The 21,202-nt window shown below is 44.9% G+C and overlaps 1 protein-coding gene across 1 annotated transcript in view; it reads right to left on the minus strand.

Annotated features, from left to right (window-relative positions):
- Positions 1-9,254: 9,254 nt before the first annotated feature.
- The window catches only part of LOC138570059 (wnt inhibitory factor 1-like), a 97,343-nt gene continuing 85,395 nt past the window's right edge, over positions 9,255-21,202 (minus strand). Inside the window, exon 5 of the mRNA XM_069648625.1 lies at positions 9,255-9,862. Coding sequence (XP_069504726.1) covers positions 9,753-9,862 — 110 coding nt within the window. The 3' untranslated portion in view covers positions 9,255-9,752. The remainder of the gene's footprint in view (positions 9,863-21,202) is intronic.

Here is a 21,202-nt window from a genome sequence, read left to right on the forward strand (position 1 = left end):
GGGTAAACACCACAATGATGTAAAATGAAGCTTGTGTAAAATGTTTCAATGTTATTTGTGTGGGCTGTGCTTAACACCAGCCACTCCACCCACACCCCCTCTTGAAGTTTAAAAAGCCAAATGTAGCTCATTGGCCCTATGTGGGGCAACGAAAAGGGGTTATGAAACAAATGTCCTTTTGGAACTATTTTAGAGGTCACTAAAATTTCAGCGTAAACCAACCCTAGTGATCAACTGGAAATATTAATGTACCTTAACATTGCTCACTCATTCAGCTCCCCTATGGTCAGTCTACAGGGATACTTTCAGCAATGACTGGTGTTCCCTGTGACTGCCTAAAAGGATTTGCCCACTTTGTTGTGTTAACCATTTTGCCCACTTTAAAAAGTTACTTTATTCACCTCAATCAATTCTGGTTCTCTTCCCAGAGTTTACATATGTCAGGTATGTTGTTAAAATGACAATTTGCCTACCACTAATTGTAGGGAGGGTGCAAACCACAACTATGTGGCAATTCTGTATTTTGAGTGTGCATTTGACCGAGTACGAGTTGGTGGCGGTTACCCATTCAGTGAATTGTTGCAATATATACTGTTTATGTTCTGTGTTCTCTATTTGGCATCACAAATCCAAAAATGATAGGTAATACAGGTGAGACAATGTTTGTGTAATTAAGCGAAGGAAACAATTGTTCTTTTTTGTCATTCTATCCATTGTAAATACAACTAAGAAGCCAGGCATAAATCAATGTATTTAGAACCTACTAACTGCTCAAGAGGTTTTATCATTGAGTCATAACTCTGGCTATTTACCTCTAGCATGTGCTGTGGAAAATGTGATGGCATCATGAAGTAAGACAGACAACAAATTCACTTTTTCTAAAAATCAATGGTTTATTTCTTGAATGTCAGGATGGAGTAAGGGCTATATTTCCCTGTGCTAAGATTGTATTTCCCTACCTAAAGAAACTAAGGATAGTCTGTGTAATAAAGTTCAATTCAAAAGTCTGCCTGTCTCCAAAACCTATACTTGCCCTCAAAATTAAAGATAAACAAGGGGTAGGGATGTCAGCAACCAAACATACAGTGTTCACCAAGTTCAACACAGTTCCAAAAGCCCTCAGGGTTCCCTTCCCCAAGTTCAACACAGTTCCAAAATAACTTGGACTTCAAATTCACAGTCAATTCAACTTTCTTAACTCTCAATACTCTCAATACTGATTTCAAATCCACGTTGTAACCTCTTAGGCTTTTCAACACTTCACTTGATTTGCCTTTTCTTTTAGTCACTTGAACACTTGTTAGGCAACACAGCTACAGCCTCTTGACTTTCCTTGATTCACTCCAAGTAGGGTTACTCTGTCTAAGTGCAGTAGTCAGACCACACGATCCAACCATCACAGGGCACACAACCGATAACCCTAGGCACTTTGTAATGTTCATTACATCTCATTGGACTTCCTTGCCAACACAGGGTTCCTTTCTGTATCTGTGTCATGAATCCATATGCACTTCTGTTTCACTTTGACAGCCTTTTGACGCTGCCTACATGTGACTTTCACACGCTTCACTTTGTGTTATTTCTCTTTGTCACCACCTTGCTTACACACTATCCAATAGTGCTTATCATTTGCTTTTCACTAGCTTCACAAGTATTCATTACTGGCTTTCACTTGGCTTTGTACTTTCACACTATTCATGCATGCTCTTCCTTCAAATTCGCTTCATTCGCAAATGCACATCACTTTATTTTCACTTGTGTGGTATTTTCATATCTTTTGCATATCCTTTCCTTAGTCCGGTATTCAATAACACATTAAGTAGTTTGTAACTTGTTCGGTATTCAATTTTGTCCATTTGGTGTCCAGACCCATTCAGTACATGCTTTCACTCGGTCGGAATATTCCTTTGCCCATACCAAGCCCATGGAGCACCCCGGCATGAGTGGTCTCTCTGTATCACTCACCGGTGTACGGCCGCTCCTCCGGGTGCTTTCTCTTTCCTCTATGGCTCTCGTTTGCTCCCCTCTCTCTCGTCGGGAGTTTGGGCGAGCAGTTCTCACCTCTTCCTAACCTTTCTACTGGGGACTTCTGTGTCCCCCAGCTCCAGTAGGGGACACACGGCTCAGGGCTCTGCAGTGCTCTCAACACTCTCGAGGCCCCTCTCAGCCTTGTGTCTTTCTTTCTCTCTGCAGTTGTTGGTGCCCTTTTCACCGGCCCCACTCCAACTTTCTCCACATCGGGTTTCCTTGTCCTCCTTCCCATGTGGAGCTCTCTTTCCAAATGGCTCTCTTCCATTTATGCACCTGTAGCCGCTCAATTGGCTGCAGGTGCAACTCCTTTGCCTGACTATAACTACTTCTGTCAATGGGACATGCCTGACCCTTCGAGTGGTGTTCCACAGTCCTCTTCCTCGTCCCAGTACCAAAGTGGTGTATACAGAGGGAAGTGTGCATTACTCTTAGTTGCTCCTTCCTCGTCCCAATCTTAAAGGGAGTGGATATGGGACAGTTGGTGTGTGTGACTGTGGGGAAGAATGGTAATAACCTACAAAGGTAGGGGAAGGGTAGGGTGTATTCTGACAAGTGAAAGGGGGATACCATGCCTCCCCAAAGACCCTCCACCAGGTGATCCTCCCTCGCATATCCACCCCCAGGGTCTGGATTCAAAAGCGACGGTCATTCCCTGGCCACTGTAAAGGAAGACCCAAGGGGAGTAGATGGGAGGATGCCCTCAGGTTCCTCACACAAAGTATATATTTCTTGCCTGGAGAAGTACAATGAATTTGGGAACATGTTCAATGCTGGCATGCAGTGCAAATGAGGTCACCATCCACTTGCCTTCTGTAATCCATGATAGCTCTTGCATAGGCGCATGCACCTCAACTATCGTCTTGGGTCTATCAAAGGGTAACAAAAAGAAATCTTATGCACATGCACTCTGTGCAAACTTAAAAGGTCAACATCATCATCAAACATAATGCTCAGTATCTATTGATTTCTGGAAGTCAAGACCATTTGAAGCACAGTTAATTTCTGTAGGCCTACAATTCACTAGAAGTAAGGACATGTGCCTCAAGACTCTGGAACCTGATCCCCGTCAACATCTGACTCACTTCTACAGTTCAAGAAGGAGTGCAAGGTCCTCCTCTTCAAGGAATAGCTCTTCCCTAACACTGAGCTATGTACACCGTCCAATCCCCACCACACCTGAGACTGGGTTATCTGATCCCAACTGCTTCCATCCCTGGTTAGTTGTATATCCATTGCTGACAATTCCATTCTCTGCCCTTTTGTTAGATCCCCACTCTCTTGTTTCTTTGCTCTCTAACCTTGTTCTTGCCCCTATGATTGTAAAGTGTTCAGTTACCTCCCAAAGCTAGGTCCATGCTCAATAAATAGACCTAATAATAATAATTTTGATGATAATAATTGCCAGTATCTGTGTTGATTATATGATGATGCAAGCATGCACACGTTTCATTTTACTTGTATTTATATACTGCACAAGTGATTTGGAGCACATTTAATTGAAGCATCAAGACAAGTTAATCTTTCATGGTAGGTTTCATGAACCAGTAATTGAAGGATGATAGTTTTTCCTTTTAACACCACATTTATGAAATGCTCACGTCCAATTGATACATTTTAGTGAATTTCTATATCTAATATTTCACAATTGTATATTTATTTATTTTATTTATTTGCATTTGTATAGCGCGCTTACAGACCAAGGGCATCGAGGCGCTGTTACAAGGTGTTTGTAGGAAATTTGTATTAGGTGGATACAGGTGACCAACGTGGTCTCTTTAGGTATAGGTGCAATACAGGTAGGTGACTTTAAGCAAGACAAGTAATTACATACATGAAAAGTGAGCCAGCAATAGTATTACAGCAGAGATAACAGAACATATACGAGTTAGCCAAGCAGTTTAGACAAAAAGCTTGGTTTTGATGGCTTTGCGGAATGCATGGTGGGACTCGATCATCCTTAGGTGTGATGGAAGGGTGTTCCAGTGTGATGAGGCCATCGTGGGGAAGCTTGAACCCCCAGCGGGTACTTTCAGCGTCTTTGGAGTGATGACCATGTTAGAGTACTCCTTTCTGAGAGGTCTTGTGGATTTGTTTTTAACGATTCTTTGAGCAAGGTAGGGTGGAGCCAGGTCATGGAGGCATTTATGGGTCAGGGAGAGTGTCTTGAAGATGATCCTCTCTTTGACTGGGAGCCAGTGAGCCTGCCTCCTCACCTCAGAGATGTGGTCTGTCCTTGAGGTGCCCGTGGCAGCCCTAAGGGCGTTGTTTTGCACCAGTTGGAGCTTGGCTAGGTTTTTACAGGAAGTCCCTATGAGGAGGGCTTTGCAGTAATCAAGCCTTGAGCCAATTATTCCCCTAGCAATGGTTAAGGCAATTCTGGCGGGATAGGAAGGGTCTGGCCGCGTTAAGGAATTTGGAGTAGTAAGCCGAGGAGGAGGCAGTGGTGTTAACCTGTTTGTCCATGGTCAGATCTGAGTCTAGGTAGACTCCAAGCGTCTTGACATTATTGCATACCTTGATGGGAGTGTTGTCAATGGTGAAAGACACGTACTGCTGGTCAAGATTGCCCAAAGTAGTGGGTGAACACATCAGGAGGATTTCCATTTTTCACTATTGAGGCACAGCCTCAAATTGGATTGTGGAGTATATGGTGGTGAGGGTGATCATGTCCTCTTTGTAATTTCCGGTGAGTGGGTTAAGCACCTGTGTGTCATCCGCATAGTTGGTATACGAGATGCACAAGGAGTCGAGCATACTAAACAGAGGCCTCGTGAAGAGGTTGTATAGGGTGGGCGCAATGCAGGAGCCTTGAGGGACTCTGCATTTGATGAGGCTAGGGGTGGCACAGGCTGAGTCAGAGAAGTCTTTCATAGCCCTCTCTTGAAGAAAGGAAGTGATGCAGGCACAGGCTTTGGGGGAGAAGTTGGCTGCAGTGGCGGCAAAGGGTGTTGTGCTCCACCAAATCAAAGGCCGCCGACAAGTCAAGGAGCAATAGGAACGCAGGTTTGCCTGAATCTCTAAGATCATCCATTTAATTCTTTAGGTCAAGAAGAGCCGTTTCAGTACCATGTACATTCCAGAAATGTTTGGACTTGCATGTAGGCTGCTTTGTCCAAGAGGCAGTGGTGGTGGGCCTATAGTTCCCTGGGACCGTTGGGTCGAGGGAAGGTTTTTAAGAGGGGGCAAACCCAAGCTTCCTTGAGATCCTTGGGGACGTGGCCAGACTTGAAGGAGGTGTTCATGAAGGCCGTTACGAAGGGTACAAGGAGGTTTGTTGAGTCTTTAATCAGTTGAGCCGGGCAGGCATTGCCCTTACAATTAGAGGGTTGATGGATTTTAGCAAATCCATGACTTCAAGTTCCGTCATTTCTGTAAAGTCAAAAGGGGTGGCAGAGTTAGACTTGGTGACCACAGGCTTTTCGCCGTGCAAATTGACTATGAGACGGCTAAGGGCTTTTTGATGACCCCGAATTTTGGTTTGGAGAGTATTCAGTTTGTCTAGCATAGCCGACTGAATGCTGTTACACCAGTTTTCGTACTTAAGGAGAGTGGGCTGGGGTGGGGGTTTGGATGGCTTTTCCAGCTCTCTAGAAATTGTGAAGATTTCTTTGGACCCAGATTTAGCATCATTAATCCTAAAGTTAAAGGATGCAGCTTTGGCTTGGATGATGTTGGCTTTGTAGGTTTTATAGATGGCTTTGAAGGCACTCCTGGTAGCATCTGAGGGTTGGCTTTCCAGGCAGATAGTGCTAACCTTTTTTTAGTGCGTTTGTCAAGCAATTCCTTAGAGAACCAGGCGTTGGAGTGTTTGGCTCTTTTCGCTTTCTTAAGGGAGAGTGGGGCTATAGCGTCAACAGCTTGGGTGATGATGTTTTTGAAGGTGTTAGCTAGAATTTCAGGGTTATCAGAGAAAGGGGCCTGCAAAGCGGGCACCATTAGAAAGGGTGCAATGTTTTCAGCAGTGAGCTGACGAGAGCTCCTTGCAAGGGCTGCCGGACAGGGGGCAGTAGGTTTAGAGGAGCCTTTTTTGGATAAAAGGTTAAATTGAATATAACGGTGATCAGACCATGGGAGAGGCGTGTTGGCAGTCATTTGGACGGTGCAGTTATGCTGACTAATCCAATCCAAGGTGCGTCCTTTAATGTGGGTTGGTTCACGGATGGATTGGGAGAAACCTAGCGTGGTAAGGGCTTTTTTCAGGGTATTGGCATAGGAGACATTGGGATCGTTGAGGCCTAAGTTCAGATCGCCCAGAAGCACGACTTGGGAAGTCTTTTTGATGTTGTCAGACAAGGAGAGGATGAAGTTTTCCTGGAAGTCAGCGATAGGACTAGGGGGACGATATACAATGTGCATGGTGATGGTGCATTTGTGGGAGATGTTCAGTTTAAGTCGCAGGTAGTCACAGTTGTGACTATGCTGACCTTCAACCTCCCTAATGGCAAGGGTGTCCCTGGCGATGAGGGCACTCCCCCACCTCTCTGAAGAGTACAGTCTTTTCTTAATATTGTGTACCCTGTAGGGATAGCAAGTGACAGAGCGGGACCAGAGCCTTCATTAAGCCAGGTTTCTGTGATTATGAAGAGGTCGAAGTTATCCTTGATAATGAGGTCATTAATGTCAAGGGCATGAGCTGGTAGTGAACGTGCATTAATGAGTGCACAGTTGAGGGTGTTGGTAGGCAGAGGAGTGGTGGGGGTAGGCAGTGGCAAGGGCTGAGCTGGGTGTGCAGGCATGGCTGGGCAGGCAATGGTGGTACGTGCAGGTAATGGCAGGGGCACAGGCATAGGCATGGGCACGACAAGATGCAATGGCATAGTAGGGCTAGTAACATCAGCATCAACAGGTAGTGGCATAGGCACAACAAGATGCGCAGGCATAGTAGGGCTAGTAACATCAGCATCAACAGGTAGTGGCATAGGCACAACAAGATGCGCAGGCATAGTAGGGCTCGTAACATCAGCATCAACAGGTAGTGGCATAGGCACAACACGATGCGCAGGCATAGCAGGGCTAGTAACATCAGCATCAACAGGTAGTGGCATAGGCACAACAAGATGCGCAAGCATAGTAGGGCTAGTAACGTGAGGTGTGGGCATATTGGTGGTGACCTGATCCATAGGAGGGATAGCGGGCACAGAGCAGCCTTCAACAGTATGGGCATGTGTGCAAAGGGCATGCAAAGCGGGCCTGAACACAGCGCCATTAATTAATGACAGACCACAGCTGATAAGAAAGGGTGATCCGGCGTCTTTGGTGAGGTCAGTATTGGTGTTAGTGGTGCAGCTGAAGCATCTATCCATAGGTTGAAAAGGAGTCTTTGTAGTAGTCATGGGTTGTACACGGTTCGTGTGACCGGACACGAGGGAAAGAGTGACGCACATTTTGCTTGAGGCATGTAGGGTCACAGAGCGTGTGGAGGGAGCAGCGACCCTTGTTAGGTGCCGGTGTCTTGGTCGGACATGCGCACATGGAAGGAACCAAACTCCCAGCCTTGAGTTGCGAACTTGGGGGCAGAGGAAGTAGGAGGTGGGCGAAGCAGGGGTTCAGTGGCCAGCATTCCACTAGGGGGATACATGCAGCAGGCGATGAGTCCTCCGCAGAGTGTCTCTGCCTTACCTTTTGTTTTGCAGCTGGCCCCCTCGGGCACCGTTGAGCAGCGGAGAGATGCAGAGAGGGGCAGAGGCCTTTTCCTCAGGCCTTTGCCTGAAAGCGGCTTTGCCTGGCGGGGAACGTCCTCTCCCTTTAAATCGGGAGATGAGGGGCTGCAGGCTGTGGAGCACCAGTCAGCTGGCTCAGCTGAGTTGCGTCCCAAAACCATGGAGATGTGGCAGGGCTCCTCCAGTTTGTGTATTGCGGCGGAGGCCGCATGTTTGATCAGGGCGGAGGATCCTCTCGTGTCTGCTGTTGCGGGTGGGTCTTCCTGGGTCCTGGAGGCACTGTGGGCTCTCGCAGCAGAGCTGCAGAGAGGGGCAAAGGCCTTTTTCTCAGGCTTTTGCCCATAGTTTATCAGAAACACATTTATGATTTTAAATATTCGTTAAAGGTAGGATGTAACAGCAGAAGACCTACTGGTTGCTTCTTGTGACTTCTTGGATTATGTTTAACGCTTTCCTTTGTGCTTGTTGCCCTACGCAATTGTATGTTTGTCTAAAGTTTTATTTAGGAATTGCTTTGTTTCTTGTTTCCAGCCATTGTAGTTTCATTTTCATCCTGAAAACACACATAGCAATTTCCATCAATACTTTTATTTTGACATGCAACAGCGCAAACCCCTAAGAGACAAGGTCATTGCATTTGTACAACCTTTAAGTAAAAACAATGTTCTGGTCCTTATGAATGAGTCTCTTTATTGCTACAGATTATTTTAAAAAGTGTAGATGATTGAACTACGGTAATATGCCATGTTGGCCTCTTGCTGCACTAGAATATCACCCTCACTCTTTGCTCATGCTTTGTGTGGTTTAAGCCTTAGCCTAGAGGACAACATGTGGATATTCCTACCAGACTCCAGATAAGGAATACGCACCACCCATTTTAAGAAGAATCAAGTACCCAGTGTGTGAGTTTCACTGTAATATATGCATGTTTCACAGATCAGATGTTGCCAAGATGGTCTCCATTGGCTAGATCCCTCTTGCTGTTTGCGGCATATGGTAGATGAGCTCATAGGTGGTCATTTCGCAGGCATGGTAAATAGCGCTTAGGGGACCACATATGAGTGCACTTCCTTGCACGCAGTCCTCTCTGTGCGATTTTGATCATTTTTGTCAGTGGCCAGAAATGTAACACAAAACTAAGAGGTTAACATTGTTTCCATGTTACATTACCATCATGAAGAGCATGCCGGGAGGCATTTACATGGATACCTAACACATATTGGTGTAATAGCATTTGGTCTCCAAAGCAAACTACAGCATCTCCGCACACATCAAAATAAAATGCAGGCAGAGATGCTGCCGGAGTCCTAGCCTTGAGAGCAACATCGACAAAACGTCAATACCAGGGTTAGGCCTCCCCAGCCGGTTATCCCCCTGATGTCGACAAAGTCAGTGCTACAATAGATCAATAATGGCAAAACTGAAATTGCAACATTTAAAAACTAGAAGGATCCGGTGTGAAGCACTGTAGAAATCACCAAATTATTAGTATTATTATTATCAGTATTATTATTATTGTTGTATTTGTACACACACATATGTACAGACAAATATACGCAGAGACATATTGAAAAACATTTAATTACAAAAAGACCAAGCAGTCATAATGCATGTTCATAATTTCCCTATCAAATTGGCTTATCAATAACCATCTGTTTCATGCTTAACATTTTAATAGTAAAAGAAACAGGATGTTCATACTGATCTGCAACGTAATTGATAAAAGAAGCGGCATGAGTACACTGCTAATTGACATTCAGATCACATTCTGTATGTCAAAAGGTCAATGACTGTCACTAAATTAGTAATACTATGAACCTCATCAATCATAAAAATTTAAATTCAGTCATATTAAAAATAGAAAAATATATACGGATCCAGACCAAAACATATCTTTATCAGACATCATAATGAATGTGGTTTCAGAAAGACTCAACCGTATAAAAAAGAAATAGTAACAATAATATTGCAGAACATACGTAAAGGTGGAAAACAAAACATAGATTGGGCTTTAGATAATTGGTATTGTGAAGAGACTAATAGCATCCATTTGAATACGCTTCATTGGTTCCATTTCTTGGTGCACTGCAGACCAGAATACGGTGCTCGACATCGGCATTCATCCGGAGAGATACACTTCCCGCCATGTTCACAAGGCAGTTTGCAAATAGCTGAAATGATGAAAAAGTGTGTTAGTCTACGAGGTAAGATTGCAATCAAAGAATAGTCTTCAATAAATGAATAGTTTGTTTCGAGGTTCAAATGCAGCATGTGCTATAGATATTCGTTTTTATAAAGCATCTATTGGTGAATTGAGGCAATGAGAATATGATCTTAATATTGACTACAATTCAGGGTTGGACTAGGAAAATCACATCAAAGCAATACACAAAGAGGAAGGGATAACTCACATTCAAGAGCACAAAAGAAATCTGCTATGACAAAGCATGTTAATTTTATCATGACATTCAGATGAAATACTCAAGATATTCTCAAAATAATGTGACAATTAATCACTATAGATCAAGACTGTGCAATATTAGTATACTCTACATGGCTTTTTGCACATTAACGAATGATCAATGTATCAAAGCGTCTTACCCGGGCTAATCCAATTTCCTACAAAAATAGACAACACTATTTGTTTTCTTTGGTATAAAGGCCTTATCTATGCTCACAATACCCGTGCTAAAACAAGGTCATTAAGGGTGAACATTTATTCCATTTGACAACAAGTCAAATATTATTGTAGAAAAAACAGTTTATGTGTTTTACGGATCATGGTATTTAGTCACTGAGATGCCTTTGTGGCAAAATGTACAAATGACAAATAGACAGGAAATTAAAAGATCGAATTATAGAACATAAAAGTGAGATAAAGAATGTTCATTTAAAATGTAGGGTAGCATGCATTATTTGGCACACCAACAACAATTCAGTTAACTGCAAGTACAAGTTCTCATAATTATGAAAGATCATCCGAGTTACAAGGTTTCAAAATGTACCATTACTGACATGATATATGGTGTGGATTTTTTATTTAAATCAGAGGTCCCAGATAGAAAGAATGATCAAAGGTTTTGTCACATGTGTTTGTAGACATTAGAGTCTGTCTTTTGTTTCTATAGGTCACACCGATCTTCATAGGATGTCTTTCATGTATATACCAGAACCAGAAAACCTCATTATAAGTTTGGCAATAAATATGCTGATTTACTGACAAACTTCTTTACCGGTTACTGTGACTCGGTCCCATGAACTTACCTTGGGATTTGTTTGTTTAGTAGCTAGTGTCAAAATTTGAAATATTGTGGGCCTCACTAGGAGTATGAAGTTAGGGTAAAAATGGCAGTAAATTGGCGCCACATTTCTACCCCACTTTACTACAGGTGGAGGTAAATCAACCTTACTGCCCTAAGCCAGTGGATTTATTGCACAGATGTATCACTCACTGTAAATCCACTAGCACGCATTAAGGAGTCCTATGGATGCCAAATATGGCAACTCAACTCATGCTGGCATTCTTAATCATGTGGTAAATACATGGGACCGAGTGACAATAACAGTAAATGATAAACAACCAACCAAACTGCATTTGAGGCTCAGTGCTTTGCTTCTTGCAGCACTTAAGAAAGGCTAATATTAAACCTGAGACATGTAGGGCCCATAGGACAAGCAAAGTTTGTTTACTACTAATAAAGACATTTCATGATTAATTTTGACTTGAAATAAACATTTGCAACAAACCAACTAAGTATAATAAGATGAGTGCACTCACACTGCTTTCAAAGGTGCAAGCCATAACCAAAATGAATCTGAACTGATTCATTAAATGGGGACATGAGCAGTTGATTGTTTTGAATGTTTTTCGATCGGGCCGCTCTTCCTTAGACCCGTAATAACATGTTTCCATGTAGTCTTTCTTGAGAAATTCTTCCTGCTTCGAAACCATGTAATATCTCTCATTAGCACCCACTGTGTGTCTATTAAATGACCTTCATAAAATGAAGGACTAAATCAGTCCTGCTGAGATTCAACCAGATTCAAACATGGTTACGGTTTTCACCATCCCATAGGCACGTGATTATCTTGTGAGCTATCTACCATCAAAAGAAACAGCCCTAATAAGCTCACATCCATGGCAGCATACCAGTCAAATCCCTGTATTGTATAAACCCATTCCATTTCTGCTATTATTACATGAACTTGCAAAGCATTGAGGCCATTACTAACCATTTAACTTAACCATGGAAAGTGTATAGCTTCTAAGGTGTATTGATGCTTGCAACAACTAATTTCTTACATCAAAATCATTCCTTTAATGCAAATTGAAATTCTTAAATACTTTTTTGGTTGTAGGGGCAGATTCTGCAGACATGCTGCTGAGTTCAGCCTAAAGCTTGCATGCACAATGGGTAACATAGCTTAGTCATTTAAGTGCTTTCTTTAGTGATCATTGGTATACCGGGTGTTACGGTTTGAATCCTGACATGACAAACCCAACTTCATCTGCCTGAGATTGATATATATATTTTTGTTAAATGTATGATGATTTTTTGTAGTGCTAAACATCATTAGATTATAACTCCAAAATACTAGGTCACAATGGAATGATTAGGGGATATAATGCCAAGTGAGCATATGAGCGATAAAGAGGTTATGGAACAAGTGCAAATTATGAGCTTGTCAAAACCTCAGATGATCAGAGGAACAGATGCCCTAGTCGGGAATTTCAGAGGAAAGATGCTGTTTTTGTTTTTTACATTTCCTTCAGTTCCATTTATTAAGATTTTACAGATGGAAAGCACAGATAGGGAGTAGAGTCCAAGAGGAGAAACACTGGCACCCAACACCGAAGCTGGATCTGACTGACTGTCAGAGCTGGAACACACTCTCCCAATCCAAACATTCCAACCAACACATAACATTCTCAACGTGACACCACAAGATATAACAGACCTCCCTCTTTTTACTAACAAAAACAGAAAGCTGAAGCGACTACACACTCCTCCTCAGCGCCCATCACCAACAGATCCCAGCATACCCGAATAACAACCCTACAATCTCAAACTGAGTAAAACACCTTCTACCCAGAGCTGCCACCTCTGGGCCTTGGTCCTGCCATGACTAAGCAAAGGCCCACCACAACCAATGTGGCAACCGACACTACAAACTTAAACTACCCAAACAGAAACAGAACTCCTACATGGGTCCGCCAGCGCCAGGTCACAGGAATGCCACCACCGAGAGCGAGGCCAAACGTCAGAAATTGACACTCAATGACACACCACGACACCGGACACAGAAGTAACACTTTGGGCCTCATTACGAGTCAGGCGTTAAGGGGTTAACGGCACCGTAAACGGCGCCGACCCTTAACGCCTGATTCCGAGGTCCCTTTGCGCCATGGTGAGTTTAACACCTGCTTTTTGCAGGCGTTAAAATCCATGGCGCTAAGGGACCATGGTGCTAATTACGCCACCGTAATTTACGGTGGCGTAATTAGCGCCTTCCCCACTCCCATTATGCCCTAAGGGGCAAAAATGGGAATGGGGAAGGGTAAATGGGAAATGGGGATTTACCGCCCCACTCACCTTGGAATGGGGCGGTAAATCCGCCATCCACCATGGTGTAAACATAGTTTAAACATAGGTAACTTACCGCCTGGGTCGTAATGAGGGCCTTTGTATTTAATCCACTTTGTGCTTTAATGATGCTGGGTTTTAAAAGATATTTGCCTCTGCAATGTGCTAGTTTCAGTAACTGTGACGGGCTGAGCAGGCATTTTTCTGTTGCACGTTGATACTATGAAACGTTACACAAAACACATGTATGTCACCAACATTCTTGCAGTTGCAAAAATAACTAAAAGCATTGCTGTTCAGGGAATTCCTCTGTAAGCATTGTGAACCATTGGGCACCTAACAATCATGTCTATTCAGACATACCTCATGGCAAACCATGACAACAGTCATCCTTATGTATAACTGCTTTTGTACAGTGCTCCATTGATTACCAGCTAGGTTTGCACTCTATAAATACTATACATACATACATACATTTACATAGATACTAACATGCCTGATCATAGATGGCTTTTTGCGCAACACAGAGTGGATTAAATACCAAGTGTTACTTCTGTTAGAAATCATTGGAGAGGCGGGCACTCGCGAGCTCGTGACCAAGATGGCCACTGCTCATTGAGCTCCGGAGCTAAATTCCAAGAGAGGGAGGCCAGAGTCCGTTATGACCCACCCGTGGGTGCTGTAAATTGCAGAAAAAGCATGGAAGATAGTGGTGCTGCTGTGGCGCGAGTATGAATGCTAATGACTGCACCCTTGTCTAGATTCAGCACAGAGAGCCAGTGATCCATGGAGAGGAGATGTACGCTACCTAAGGCAGAGCTGTGGGCGTACTGCGGGCCGGGCCCCAAGGCCGTTGACGAGCGGCTGTGGTGCCGTTCCTCACACCCTGTCTGGTGCAGTTGGATAAACCGTGTTGGGCTGAGACGCTCCCCCGGAGGGCGGCTTGGCCAGACTGGGCTGGACCCTAAGCAGGGATAAGAACAGCTGGAGGTGCACCAGCTAGCCCGCTAGCCCCCCACACCGCTGCTGCACATTGGCTCTGCTGTTCCTGGAGCACTCGCTGGGCCGGGAGTGAGGGACTGTGACCTGCCTGGTGCATCACTAGGGGCCGATTCTGAGAATGGGAGCAGGCTGAGGCCCAGCAACAGTCCTGGGCTCTGGCAGACCGGGGCTGTGGCGTGATCACAGGGCTACGAAGGGCGAAGGCAAGCTGGTGACTGACAGAGCAGCTTGACCATTGCCCAGGCACCATCAACTCTGCAATGAGAGCAGAGACTGTGGCATCCTGGTCTCCCTGGGAGCCCCTGCTGGAGCAATAAGGTGAGATGTATGCTAAGGAGCTGGGAGGCTTGGGAGTGCCTGGACCGCAGTAGAAAAGGAGAGTAGTTGCCTCAGCACAGAATGGGGATGCTTGAAGACACGAGCAAAAAGTGACCCAGGCAATTTGCGGGTTGCAGAGGGAAGTGAGAGAAATACGGGATAAGAATGAAGATCTGGAACCGCGATCTTGGCGTAATAACATTAGAGTGGGGGGGATCCCTGAGTTGGTGCCGACATAAAATATGGAATTGATTATGGAAAGATTTCTAAAAAACGTCTGTGCGACCCCCTTCTGTCCTCGCAATTACTGGTCGAGAGGGCACACCGGATATCAGTGCAGAAACCCAGACCAGGGCAGAATCCACGCCCTGTCTTCGCGAATGACCTTCATAAAATGAAGGACTAAATCAGTCCCTGAATTACCGAGACTGTCAGTGGGTGCACAGTGGGTAAATAAGGCACATGGAATAGAGCTCATGGACTTGCATTGGATGTTTGATTATCTAAAGAATTGGGTCAGTTGCTCTTTATCTTGGTGTATGGGGCCTCCTCCTCCCTGGGGGATGCTCAAAGTGGTTGGTCCGATGAAGTTGCTGCATCCGAAGCCCCCAGGTAGGCTCCCTGGAGAGAAGACGTTGGGGGGTTTTGATCAGGGGTTGGGGTAAAAATGGGGAGGTGAAAGTTCACTGTTAGTTGGGGTTGGGCAGTGTGGGTGGGAGTGGGAAGTGTGCGGTTGGCGATGGGGGGTTTGGGGAGGGAGCTGGGGGGCTAGTGGTTCAGGGATTTTTTTTATTGATTCAAGTCTTCCTGTGGTGCAGTGATGCATAGTCGAACAGTGCTGGTGTAAGGTGGGGGCCAGGCCCCGGAAGTGAACAAGCTGTACGAGAGTCTGATCTTATGGAGTTATTGCTGGTTGTAAAGTTATAAGTTGGAATGTAAGAGGGTTGAATAACCCGCGCAAATCCCACAAGGTAATTAATCACTGTGAGCGGCATTGCGCCAAGGTACTCCTGCTGTCAGAGACCCACTTTGTTGGAGCAGCGAACGAGGGGGTGGCCAGGTTCTGGGGATACAGTAGATATTACACATCATACTCCACGTACTGGTTGGGGTCATGACGCTAATCCACAAGCCACTCTGATTACATCTTGTTGAGAAGGACAATGATCTGCAGGGCAGATTTGTAATTGTGTCAGGCATTTGGGGTCATATCCCGATAACGATTTGTGAATATTTATGGTTCCAATGGGGATGACCCCGGGTTTTATGAATCGCATCTCACCAGAGGCTATACATATATGCATACTAACATTGTTTGGGCGGGTGATCTCTATGCTGCTTTAGAGACAGCAATAGATAGATCCTCTGGTGCGGCTCGTCCCCTCTCCCAAGAAGCTATTGTGATGTAGAGGTTTATGTCATGATGGGGATACAGGATGTTTGGTGGATACTTCGACTTGGGGTAAAAGAATACTCTTTCTATTCATTGCTGCATGGCACGTCTTCGCACCTAGATTTTGTTCTTGAAAGCCTGCCTTTGCTGCGTATGATGCTTGACTCCTTGTTGCTGCAGAGAAGCCCGTCAGACCACTCTCCTGTTTTATGGTCAATGGACATAGTCAGTGAAGGGGTGCCCAGGCCTCATTGGTGATTTAAGGCCACGGCCATATTAGACATAGTGAACCAAAGTGAGGTGGTCAGTATTGTGCAAACACACTTCAAGAATAACAGAGGCTCAATGCGCGAAATGGCTTCTTTAAGCGAGTTGTTCCAGGTGGGCCTCCATGGTGGCTGCATGCCTATAGAACTTGCTGTGTTTAGGCCAATCAGACGAGAGTTGCAGGAGCTTGGGGATGAGATCAAGGTGGCGGAAACTACAGTGGCGTCGGCAGATGATACAGAGGCCAGGGCGGGGTTGAGAGGGTCTTTAGATCGATTTACCGAGTTAGCTGACCGCAAGGTCAAATATCTGGCATGCCCGGTGATGGCACACCGGTATGGTGAGGTGGGTACACAGCTTTGTTTATTGGCGGCGATGCTGCCGCAGGAGCGAGGAGCCTCCAATATTGTGGCAAAACATCGGCCAGATGAGCGTGTGGTGGTGGATTCAGACGCTAGCCTTGATAATTTTAGGTCGTATTTCCTGTAGATATGCGAGTCGCGGTGACCCCAGCCTAAGGCGGCCGAGCTGAATTAATCAGAGGTGGCAGCACTTCCAGGGGCTGGCCTCTGATGCGGCCGAGGTGCTGGCTAAGCCGATTTCGGTAGATGATATAGCGGCTGCCTGAGCTCTCCCCAAGGCTAAGGCCCATGGTCTGATAGCATAACATCAGAATTTTATAAGGCGCTGGGACCAAAGGTCGTTAAGCACATGGTGGAAGTTTGGGAGGAAGCATTGGGCTCGGGGCAGCTGCCCCTATAATGCATGAGACTGTGATTACTTTAATTCTAAAGGATGAGAAGGACCCCTTAGAATGTGGCTTGTACCGTCCGATATCCCTTATTAATTTGTATACCAAGATCTTTGCTAAGATCCCAGTGGATAAATTGCTTCCTTTCATCTGAGGTGTGGTTCACCCAGACCAGTCCGGGTTTATCCTGAGGAGGTCGACCTCACTAAACCTCTGCCGGCTGTTTGCCATATTAGCTCAAATAAATCCTAAGTTTCAGGCAGTTGAAGCTCTACTCGTCATGCAGAAGGTGTTTGATTCAGTTGAATGGGGCTATCTCTTGGAGGTCCTGAAAGCAGTGGGGGTTCTGGCATCTTTTCTTGCAGCAGTGACATTGCTATATGCTGGCCCGAATGCTAGGATCATCTTGTTTCGTAAGCATTCTGGGGCCTTCAAAATGGGTTGTGGCACTCGTCAGAGATGTCCGTTATCTCAGTTGCTTTTTGTGCTTGTGATAGAGCCCCTGGTGGCTAGGTTATGGAAGTTCAACCTGGTGCGTGGATTACCAATGGGAGGGACCAAAGAGTTGGTGTCTTTATATGTGGATGATGCAATTTTGTATTTCAAGGACCCGGATGGGAAACTGCATCCTTTGTCGCAAGAAGTCGCTGTTTTTGGCCGGTTTTCAAGTTTCTGTGTGAACTGGTCCAAGTCCATTTTGTTTCCCCACAACGTGACTATGGTTAAGCAAGCGGATGTTGGAGGAAGAACATAATCACTTGAAGTACCTGCAGGTCCTGAGAAACAAGGTGGAAACGTGGTGTACGTTACCTTTGACCCTTTTAGGCCAGTAGCTATTGCCAAAATGATAGTGGTCCCTAAATTGTTATACATGTTTCAAAATATCCCTGTTTGGCCAGGAACAGTGTTTTTCACCGACTTGAAGGCTTTGCTGCTGAGATTGGCGTGGCACCCGAAATCCCCTTGAATTTGTTTGGACACTCTGGTCCTCCCGTGGGACCGCGCTGGTATAGGGGCGCCCGATATGGAGTTATACTTCCTGGCAGCACAAGTGCACTTAGTATCTCATTGGATGCCGGGGTCCCTGGCATACTCACATGTGAGGATTGAAAAATGCTTGGTGTGCCCTTTTGGGGGTCAGGGTGTGCTAGTGTCAAGGAAGGTTACTGATGAGTGTAAATTTGACCCAGTGGAATGCATGGTGCATGCATAGAATAGGATCCTTTAGAGACTGGGAGTGGATATTCCTTACGATCCGGGGCTTCAGCTTTGGAACATTGATTGCCTCTCACCTACCTGTGATGCAGCCTTGGTCCTGGATTAGAGAGGGGTGGGGATAGGCACTGTGGCTGACTTGTATCCAGAGGGGGGTGTTTGTATCTCAGGAGTTGCTCACAGCTAAAATGGGGGATGACCTCCGTAGGTGGTTGCAGTACTTTTGTGTGCGGCTACCCTTTAAAGCATTTATTTATTTTCATTTTTCGAAAGTACCACACGCCAATGGGCCTCAGAGCATGGTCTCCTGCATTCCCGAATGCTCCCCCGTCGCTCCCGATATTGCAGTTTTCCATAATTCAGCCTCGGCCAGGCGGCTTGACTCTATATGGTCGGGTGCAGCGTGAACGTCCCCGGGTGGTCTTGTAATGTATACAGGACTGGGAGTTTGAGGTTGGGTCCACCTTTACAGACAAGCAGTGGGCGATGTTATTTGAGCTGGTCCAAAATGGGGCGTTCAATACCCACCTTCAGTTGATGCAGCTTAAGACCCTTCACAGGGTGTACCTTGCATGTGCCCGGCTGTGCCTTTTCGACCCCGCCAAGAGCGATATGTGCCCGAGAGGCCCTACAAGCACGGCTGACTTCCTTCACATGGTGTGGTCATGCTCCCAGCTGCAAGATTTCTGGGCAGGGGTGGTGGTTATTCTTTCCTGTATGCTGGAGTATGACATACCCTGCAAATTGTTATGTTGATATTTGGCTGGCTTCCTGGTGCACCTGGCCTGGGCCAAAGGTTACTGACCACTAGCATGGTAGTGGCTTGGAGATGTATATTGATGCGATGTACCAGCTTGACCCCCCCTACTGTTCAGGCTTGGCTGGATGGGCTCCAAAAAATTGGAATATGATCCCACTTTATCTTAAACAATGTATGACATTACAACAGTTTAGGAAACGTCTTAAGACATTTCTCTTTGATGCTTAAATCCCTAATTGGTATATGATAACCCACTTCCTCTCTCTTAAGGATTCCGCTAATCATTTTTAATGATTCACTTTCCCCTGTACTGATCCTATTTGTTATTTTTCTGTTTGTTTTTGTCTCTGTGAGCGCCTTGAGGCCTTTGGGTGAATGTGCACAATATAACAATGTATTTAGTTAGTTAGTTAGTTAGATTTGGTCTGAGTGAAGGACATGGACAGGGAATATGGGGCTCTTTGTGGGCTACAGACCAGACACAAGAGCATGTGGGGCCCCCTAGTGTCTTACCTCATGGCTCAATGCCCGGCTAGAGAGGCAAGACTTGGGGCGGCAAATTAGAAAGTGGCATTGTTAATATCTGTTTCTTTCTTTCTGTTTTGTGATTGGTCTGAAGTGTGACATTGATGTACCCTGCCATATTGTTCGACTGTACCTCTCATCATGCATTCCTCTGATGTTTGTTTTTGTGAGACGTGAATCTTTCTTAAAAAATAAATATTACTTTTTAAAATAAATTTGGAGAGACCTGGCGGGACAGGTGAGGTCAAATGTTGTAGATCTGACAATCATTTTAAGACATGTTTTAGCAAGACGGCCAATAGTTGATATCATTACAGTATTGAAGCATCAGATATTGTTACAGCCAGCTCAAGGGCAAATATTTGAGCAACCATTAGGAAAGGAACGACCCCTCCCAACAATTTCAAATAATAGCTTGCATACTCTGTACCAGCATTACCTTGCAGAAATAATGTTAATTACATGTCGAAATCCACACCAATATTGTATACCTTTTGATGTGGTTGTAGGCAGAGTTCCTAGAGTCTCAGGCTAAAAGACAGGTATACAGACTTTGTCGACAAGCCCAGCAATGACATCTCAGATTTGCCACGATCCAATTAGGTGGTTTGCCCTCATCCAATATTGAATATGAAATAGGCAGTCACAGATGGAACTGCGATCCCAATGCCCCTCAGTGAATTTAAGATGGACCTTTGTATCATCAGCGTACAAGTGGAAACCGATGCTGATTTAAACTCAATGCGATTGAGGTTGTGCAAATGGCAAAAAGGATCTACGAAAGGCTTAATGGATGAGGCCCTCCTGATAGTACTGATCAGTGACTAGATATGACCCAGCTTAACCTGATGGGTGTGATCTATGAGAAGAATGTGAATCAGGTGAACTCTGTACCATCCTCACCATTGTTATCCTTCATTCTTCTAAGTAAGTAAGGATGATCAACCATATCCAATGCGACAGACAGATTGAGAAATGTGACAGGTTTTTATTTATAGCCTGCAGTAGTTCCTCGCTGACATTCATGGGGGTGGTTTCTGTGCCTCAGTGGGGGAGAAATTCAGGTGAGAATGATCAAGTCAATCATGTGATTCGAGCTAGATAGATGATTGTGTAGTAACTCCATTTTCTAAGATTACAGCTACAAAGGATACCCTCAGAACTCCAAATTGTGCTAGTTTTCCCAGATCAGGGATATGGTTTTTGTGTAGTGGTATGATAACTACGTATTTTAGTGTTTCAAAGCCACCACCAGGAAATAATAAACACAATGATAAGTGTCACCCCTTTTCTATCTCATGGTCAATCTGGGCCTGGAACACCTCCCTTATGGAGGAGTCCTTAATTATATCCCTAGAGTTAGCTCTGCCCCTTGGGCTCAAGATCAGTATTAGGGTGAGCAAACATCTTACAGAGTCTGGGCATCTCAGCCAACAAATGAAGAGGGACAATTTTTGCTAGCAGTGACAGTATGGAGGAGTACATAAACATAGTATCAAGGGTCTCATCTAAGATGAACTAAGGTCCTTAATCCAATGGCCAGTTTCATTTTGTAGCCACAATTGTTACTGGGATATTCTCCTTCAGTTTACTCCCTTCCTCATTCTATGTAATACAACTCATCAGACTACTTACTTGGCCTTGGCAATTGCTGCAGGAGATGAGTCAGGCTGCTGTGATTCACAGCTGTAGTAC

Source organism: Ambystoma mexicanum, chromosome 2q (assembly GCF_040938575.1).
Source record: "Ambystoma mexicanum isolate Mex_15411 chromosome 2q, UKY_AmexF1_1, whole genome shotgun sequence".
NCBI classification, from domain to species: Eukaryota; Metazoa; Chordata; class Amphibia; order Caudata; family Ambystomatidae; genus Ambystoma; species Ambystoma mexicanum.